The sequence below is a fragment of the Vanellus vanellus genome, assembly GCF_965231255.1.
Source record: "Vanellus vanellus genome assembly, chromosome: 11".
Taxonomy (NCBI): Eukaryota; Metazoa; Chordata; class Aves; order Charadriiformes; family Charadriidae; genus Vanellus; species Vanellus vanellus.
This window is the reverse complement of record NC_138916.1, coordinates 2,927,466-2,935,886: the sequence shown is the minus strand read 5'-3', so window position 1 is coordinate 2,935,886 and position 8,421 is coordinate 2,927,466. Positions and strand designations below refer to the sequence as shown.

Sequence of the window (8,421 nt, the reverse complement as noted above, 5' to 3'; positions counted from 1 at the left end):
CCCCATACGTTCTCAGATCGGTGCATCCATCAGGGCTAAGAGCACCAGCTCTGTACCCCTGTGCCTAGGGGTCCTGCAGGTCCCATCCATCTTTCTGGAGCCTCCAGGGCTCCATCGGTCACTCCCAGGGACCTCACTGAGCCCATCAACCCTCTCGAGGCCTCTGGGCTTGGGAAGGGCACCCAAAATTTGCCCTGGAAGGTGGCTGGCTCGGCTGCGGTGACGCAGGAGCAGGCACAGAGGGTTCTGGAGGGAACGGTCCATCCGGGTTGCTCTCAGCCCAGCGTGGGGACGGATAGCCGGAGTCTCCTCCCCGTGCACACCGTCCCCGGGAAGGATGCACCAGTCTTCAGGGCTCACCAGGGATAAAGAGACACAGCCTCTCTCCAGCCCCAGGGCGCCCTGAAGACACAGCCGGGGAAGGAGGAGGGTGACAGAGTTCGGGACGAAGGGTGGCAGCAGGTCCGTGCCCTCCCCAGGGGACCCGGAGTTCATCCTTGCAGGAGACATCTTGGCTGGTCCAGGGCACAGGGTGCTGCCTGGGGGTGTCGAAGCTTCCGTCAATCAATTTCTTGCTCGTTATCTGGGGAGGGCAAAATAGAAGAAATAAAAATTGGCAAAGACATTAAAAAAGAATAATAATCACAGAATGATCAGAACCACAGAATGGTCAGGGTTGGAAGGGACCTCTGGAGATCATCTAGTCCAACCCCAACGGTTGGCCTAGATGAACTTGGATGGACCCCAATCCACAGGTCCAAATTAATGAGTTAATTTGGTTGCCGGCAGCTCCCGGCTCTGGAAAACTGGGATCACCCCTGCAATCCTCCCCAATCCCAGGGCTGATACCAGCCCCGGGCGAATACGACCAGGCACACGTAGGTGTGTTTTTATCCCTCCATCCATCTTCCTGGCTAGAAACCCTGCCGCAGCCAGCAAACCCTGGGAGATGTTATTATTCCAGCTTCATTTCCGCTGCAAAAGCGGTCAAGGAGCGAGCGGGAGATGTCTCGCGCGTGGGGTTAAGCGAAGGGACTGCATCGGGGATGAAAAGCCGAGGGGGTGGGAAGGCGAGCACAGCCCGCGGTGGCTTGCGAGGGGGAGATAAGGGCAGGGAGGAGGGAAAAAAAGAAGAGGAAGAGCAGAGCAGGTTGATGCTTCACTAAAGGTGTGAAGGGGAAGGGGAGAAAAAAGGCTTTTATGAACCTATTGGGGTGTGGGGGGAATGGCATTAGAGAAAAAAAGGGTTAAATTAGCAGCGATTCACCAGCAGCAGAGGCCAAGCCTCTGCCTTTAATAAAAAAGGAAATAAATGAAAAAAGATTGAGATCTTGGGAGGAGGATGAGTCGGGGAAGAGCGGGGCTGACCCAGCATGGAAAGTGCTGGAGCCCATCACCGGGCTGGGTTGGGTGACGGGATGTGGGCAGCGTCGAGCCGGGAGGTCGGGAGAAGATACTGAAAGGCAGAAACAGGAGCCGGGACTCCAATTTTCACGAATTTCCACCAGAAATTCAGCACCGAGCTGCTGCTGGGGAATTCTGCGTGGGGAGGGATGAAGGTCACGCCTCCCTCTCCGCAAGGCGAGAACCGACGCCAGCAGTTCCTCTCCTCTTCGCAAACCCCCAGCAACTCAAAAAAAAGACCCAAATTCTTCACAAAGACCCAGGTTGGTGGCACAAGGCTTTTCTCGGCACCGAGAAGAGAAGAAACGCTGCGTCAGAGCTGTCGGTTGCGCTCCTCCGTCGCTGCTGGCGAGATACGAGCGGTTGGAGCAAGCGCCACCCGAGGCGGAGCGGAAAAGAATTGATCTGGGGAAATTTGATTGAACACCGGGGGGGAAACAAACGAAAAATAAGGGGGAAAAAATGAAAAAATGAAAAAAAATGGAAAAAATAATGAAAAAAAATGGAAAAAATGAAAAAAAAATGAAAAAAAAAATGGAAAAAATGAAAAGAAAAACAAACCCCAAGACGCAATGACGGAGATGCGATAGATGCTTTACGCTTAGACCTGAGCATCATCTCCAAAGTGCTGAGAAAAGAAACCTTCACGTCAAGGCAGCCTGCGGTCCTGTGCAAATCCACTCACCGTCTTTGCTCTCCGTGCTCTTCAGCAGCTGCAGAGCTGCAAAAAGCAAAACAGCGCATGGTCAGACCCCCCCCCATTTCCATCGCCAACCAACCCCCCGGTCCCTAAATCTGCCCAGCAGCGAAGGAGGTGGCAGCCCAAGCGGGTGCGCCAGCAGATGAAGGCAATCACTGGGCATATAATTAACCCGTTTGATGACAGCACAGCACCGTTAAGTGTTTGTTTGGTTTTTTTTAATTAAAAGATAGCGTGGCTTATCAAGGAGCTGCCAGAATGAGGGGTGCATCGAAGAGCGGGGAACAGCACGGGGGTGCTGAGCATCGATGGAGGGCGCGAAGCACGTTGGGGTGTTTCCCTGCGTAGGGGACAGTGGGACGAGCACACGCTATAAGGTACAAAGGTATATAGGACATGAGCATCATGCACCCACCTGTCTTGGATTCTTCCCCCTCCTCGTCCTGCTCCTCTGTCCCTGCAAAAGAGCAAGCTGGAGCGTGTGAAGCATCCCCAGCACCCACCCCCAACCCCACTTTCCCGGGCAGCCGCATTCGGTGGCTGTTCCTCGGATGGCCACCGTCCCCGGCTACTCCGAGCCACCCACCATCACCGCGTATCTCCAGGACCAACCGCTGCCAAGCCACTGGGGATGCTCAGGGAGGAGGTGACTGGTACCCACCTGCACCCAGCACCCTGTGGCGGGGGGGAATTTCCCCCAGACAAGGCTGTGCCGGGGTGGCACATCCCCTTAACAAGCAAAACAGAAAAAGCCACAGCTCCCGGGGCCACGCAGCGCAGCCGCTCGCCTCCCTATTTATAGCACAGCGGCCATCTGGAGCGGCGCTCGGCGAGGGGCTTAGCGGGGAGACCACGGATCCACCCCCCCCCACACGCCTCCGGGAAACCCCATCGGCACCGAGGGATGAGCATCCCCTTCCCCATCCCGCAGCACCCAGCGGGCCGCCAGGCTGTCACCCCGTCTGGGAGCCCTGGAGCTTTGCATCCCATGGGTATGACATGCCACGATGCTGTTTGCCGGCCAGAAAGACCAGCAAAAATCGCTGCTTCTGCCTCCCGCCGCTGCCACGGCCACGGCCAGCGTGCCTGCCCGGTTTCTGCCTTGACCAAGAGCCGCAGCAAAAGGTCACTGCTAAGGACGTGCAGCCGTCGGGGCAAAATATCGCAGGCTGGGAGCGGCGTCTTGATGCTAAAGGACTGCGGTCAGCTGGCCTGGGGTGACGGTTGAGCACCGCCGCACTGCAAATCCCTCGGCCGAGGAGAAAATACTAACAGAGGTTTAAAAAACCCCAAACCTATATATATATTTATTTATGCCTCCTGCGGATGATTCCCTGCGATTTGAGGGGGGAAAAAAAAAAATCTCTGCCCCCACCGCTGGGGACACCCGGCAGCCAGGCATCCCGGTGGCATCCTCCTCCCGGGCAGAGCGAGGAGGAGGAGAGGAGTGGGAGCCCCGGGGGAGGGAGGCTGCAGGTCCCGGCCCCGCGGTACGATGATGGCAGGGGAAAGGCTTTGGCAGAGCCAGTGCCTCGGGATTCGGGGAGAAAAAACAAAGAGGGAACACCAGCAGAGGTGCTTCTGCAGCCATTTTCAGAGCAGGGCGGCTTTTTTAAAGCAACAAAGCCCCCCTTTTTTGTGCCAACATCTCTCCATAATAGAAAAAAAAAAAAAAAAAAAAAGAAAAAGCAAACAGAAGATGCAGAAAAAAAGAGCGTGGGGCATCTCTCATGCTATTTCCACGTAGCAAAGCGCTAGGCATTTCCACAGTGGCAAGTGCAAGAGGCACTTTATCGGAGGAGATGCACCACAGCACCATACACGTCCAGGTGTGGGTACCAGACAGGCAGAGGATGCTCAGAGCAGGAAGGTGAAAGGAGGACATACACTGGGTGGGAAGAAAACCAGACGTATGTTTGAAAGAGCTGCATGGAGTGATGCACACAACTCTCCACGGGCTCTCCAGCATGGATCTGCTGGTGCCCACCAACCCCAGTAGCTCCAAGCATCCCTTCATCCTTTAAAAGATGCCACCACCAAGGCAAATCTGCGCCGGTTAAAATTTGCTCCAGTTCTTCCCCATCCATCGCCCTCCATCCACCCATCGCTCCCTGCAAACCCCATCCCTTTTGAGGGGGTTACCCGCCACGTTGCCTGCGTTTTCCTCCTCTTCCTCGAAGCTCTGGCGGATTTTCTTCTGGCACACGTACACCAGGACGGCAAGTAGCCCCACGACGCAGACAGCCAGTGCCACCGTCACCCAGAGAGCCACGGCAGGGAAGGCGAGGTGTTGGCCTTGCACAGGGAGGAGAAGAGAAATACCACCATGGTAAGCAGCGCAGCCCGACCAGGGGGACGCGTGCCCGGCATTCGGGACCCCATGGTGGCAAGGGCATATCCCCACGGAAGGAGTCGGTGGCACAAGGTGGGACTTTGGAAATAAAACCATCGGTGCCTCTAATTTTGGTCTCCTCCAGCAGGGGATCAGGCCGGGGAAGCAGCAGGTTGAGTCCCTCCTTAAAATACTTCGTTAGTTTTTAAATAATTGCAGTAATGAATTCAAATGGCAGGCGGACCCTTCACTTGCTAAGAAGCTCAAGAGAAGCAGATGATGACGCTGCGCCCACTCCCTTTCCCTTCTCATCTCACGCCATGGGGCTGGGAAGCACGGGGACATCTTCCCCAGGGGCCGGGATGACCTGGCAGGGACCACTGGGGTTTGGGAGATATCTCCTGGAGCACTGGAAATCTGATTTTTTTCCCCGTAATATTGCTCTTTCTTCAAATAAAGTCTTATCCCAAACCTTGATCTGACATCACCCCAAGGCTGACCACTTGCTCGCACACTCGGAAGCCCACACGAAAGCCAACCCTCTTCTCCCAACCAGCAGTACCCACACGACTTTTTGGTGCATCCAGCCAAAAAGGTTACGCTCCACCAAGGACCCACCTTCCCAACCCATTAAGTGCCATACCAAGGGTAATTAAATGCTAATTAATGCTACCGGGGAGCACAAAACGTTATAAAGAGCTCCAGGAGGGTAGCAGGAAGAGCTTGGAGGGAAGCAGAGAGGCTTAACGCGCTCCATGAACTCCTCCAACCTGTATTTTGGAAGTAGGATTGTCGCAGCTGGGATGGAGAACCCCAAATTGAGAGCATCCCACAGCCACGTGCTAAGAAGAAGACAACTACCATGCCCCGTGCTGGCTTTCTGGTGTGGTTTCAACTGGGACGGGGCAACTAGCAAAGCTGGAGACTAAGAACTAGAGACACTGGTATGAGGTGACGGGGAGGACAGCACAGCCTCAAGTCACCCTTGTAGGTCCATGGGGAGAGAGGTAGAGTGAGAATATGGGGTAGCAACCACCAGGGTGGCTCTGGGCCACAGTAGGGATCCCAGTGCCACCATGGTGACCTTCTTCAAACAGAGCCCATGCCTTCCTTTGCCCAGTTTTGGCCCTTGCTGGCTCACCTGTGATCGTGACAGAGGCTTGGGTCTCCTGCTGCAGCACCGGGTTCCGCACCAGGCAGGAGTAGGTGATGCTGGGTTCCACCAGCACCTGGAGGACACTGTGCACGTCAAAGAGACCTTCCTCATTGGCCACCTGGGACGTGGTAACGTTTTCCGTGATGTTGCTGCCCCGACTGTCCTGCCAGAGGACGCTGGCCTCGGGGTAACCACGGGAAGCGTGGCAACTGACGGCCGCCAGATCTCCTGGCTTCAAGTCCTTGTTGGGCTCCAGGTTCATATTGGGCTTGGAGTACGGAGCTGCAAGGGAGAGGACAGTTGGCATGAGGCGATGGAGAAGACCAAAGGATGAGGATCTGAAGCAACCCAATGAGGTTGGGCAAGCCCCAGGACAGATTCTTCCAGCTGAGAAGACCAACCAGCTGAAGCCTCCCCAGCTTTGGTTCATATATGGCCATGCTTCCAGGTGGCCTCTCAACTGAGAGCCTCTCCATCATGGCAGGAAAGGGACTGCGCACCCCACCAGCACTATTTTGGGGAGATGCAGCTGGTTGGTCTCTAACAGAGACCTGATTTCATGGGGAGATCATGGCAAGGGTGGAGAGAGAAAGAGGCTCCACAGAGGAACAAAGCACAATGGAAAACCCTTCTCTTTGGGGCAACATGTAGGGACACCCCAACTCCCCATCTCTCACCTGCCACCTGCAATGTCACAGCTGCCCTGCTGTAGTCTCGGACCCGGACGAAGCAGGTGAAGCTGCCCTCATCCGAGATCTCCACGCGGCGGAGGAGCAGTGAGACATTGCCCTGGGCCAGCTGGTCGTAGAAGAGGGCTGTACGGTTGGCGTAGCTCCCAACCTGGTCCGCCAGCTGGTCCTGGCCACCGGAGAATCTGTGGACCAAGCGCTTGGTGTCCGTCAGCTGCCAGATGAGGCTCAGGTCATCGAGGCTGAAGTTGGCCTCCGGGGAGAAGGAGCAGTGCAGGGTGGCGTCTCGGCCAAAAAGAGCCACCACAGGCTCATCTGGAACCTGGATCTCCATGGCACCTGTGGGAGGGTGGCGAGGACAAAAGCATGCGGCGGTGAGACCCTGCAGAAGGGTCTCCTTAATTCTCTATCCGGGTAACATCTAAGCAAATCAAGGGATGTCCATGGGAAGGACGTGTGGGCAGGTGCCATCTCAGGACTGTCCCCATCACTTTCCCCCGGCCCAGCCAGCAAGAAGACAGCCCCACATCCAGCACCAAACCTGGGACATCGCTGCCTTTAGCTGTGGCTACGGGCACCCAAACCTGCACCCCCCTGGGGACACACAGCCCGGTTTCTCCCCACGGGGCGTGGGTGACAGCAGCGGGGCCACAGTCCCATGTCCCCAGGACAAACCAGCTCCGGGGCAGCGCTGGGTGGCCAGGCTGGCAAGCACTAGATGGCACCAGTGCTCCAGCACGATGCCAACCGGCACGCCGCGGTGCGATGCCAACCCTGCCCCAGCGTCCATGGCAAGATGCCAACCACGTCCCCAAGCCACGGCACACCGCCAACCCTGCCACTGCGTCAGGGAGCAACGCCAACCGTGCCGGGGCTGCCGGAGCCGCCACCGCTCGGCACTAGTCCTGGAGTGCCCATTGGCAGAGAGCAGCGCCATCCCCCAAAGCAGATTCCTCCCAACCTCAAAACGTGGAGGAAAAGGGGAAAAAGTCTCGTCTTGGACCACGGATTTGCGTTATATTCCAACCTCAGCACCACTGCAGAACGCAGCAAAGCCGTGACCCGCAGCAGATCCCTCCCTGGGGACGAGGGCAGCAACGAGACCTTAAATTTGAAGCAAGAGCCCGACTGGGGAGGATGAGGAGCTGCGGGAAGGAGCCAGGCTGGAGGAGACCTGCCAGCGGCCGCAGACGGGCAGACAGGCAGGAGAAGGGCGCTCGGGCAGCCTGCCTGGCTCTTGGCAGACTCCAGAGCGTCACGTCTCCCTCCGGCTAATAATAAATGCCAGCGGGATTTAGGAACGTGACCCAGCCTGGCCGGAATGGCTGCTGAGTATCCCGTAAGGATTCACTCCCGACATCTCTCCCAGGTTGAGGTGCTGCAATTTCGGGGGGGGGGGAGGGGATCAGGAGCCGCAGCGCATGGGGACAGACCCAGGTAAGTCAGAAACCTTCAGGATTTTGGTCCTCCCTTGGCTTTGCACGCGGGAGGTGGTGGCCCACGTGAGCCAGAAGCCATCACGCCCAGCGTGCTGGAGGACCACGAAACCAGGAGAAACACCTTGTGGGCGCTCCCTCCGGGAACCACAGCTCAAAGGCAGCTTTGTCGGGATGAAGGTGGCACTCAGGACATCCCCTTTGGGGTGGTGACACGCAGACCATGCCGACCCCAAACCCCCTCCCAGCTCCGCTCACCTGCCAGGCTGAGAACCAGCGCTCCCAGGGCGAGCAGCGGGCAGAGCATCCTCGGAGCGAGAAAAACCCGGGTATGAGAGCAGAAGCGAGCACAGCCCCCAGGTGTCCTCCTCACGGGGAATCTTCTCTCTCGCGACGAACACCCTGAGCTGGAGGAAAAGAGAAGAAAACGCTAAGATGGTGCTGGCGACCAGAGGCAAGAGAGCAGGGGAGGGGAGGAGACCGGCATCGGGCAAGGGATCCCATTCTGGCCGGTCTCTCCGGCTGCCACGCGGCAACCGGAGCGCCCACTCTGTCGGAAAAGGCAGGAAGGGGGTTTGATTCCTGCCTGGCACCGGCCGAGGGACCGGTGTATCGCCTGCGTGGGGGGACGTGACGGACCCGGAGGCTGTTCTCGTGCCGGAGGCGCTTGGCCGGTGCCCCGGGAAACCACGTGAGCCTCTTCC

At 57.4% G+C, this 8,421-nt stretch overlaps 1 protein-coding gene across 1 annotated transcript; it reads right to left on the bottom strand.

The window, feature by feature from the left end:
* Positions 1 to 560: 560 nt before the first annotated feature.
* CD276 (CD276 molecule) lies at positions 561 to 8,024 on the bottom strand (the record flags this gene model as incomplete). The annotated part of the gene is made up of 7 exons (XM_082488929.1): positions 561 to 583; positions 2,090 to 2,125; positions 2,520 to 2,561; positions 4,247 to 4,399; positions 5,578 to 5,874; positions 6,270 to 6,620; positions 7,976 to 8,024. 7 exons carry the CDS (start codon positions 8,022 to 8,024, stop codon positions 561 to 563), a joined length of 951 nt encoding a protein of 316 aa, XP_082345055.1.
* Positions 8,025 to 8,421: the final 397 nt, after the last annotated feature.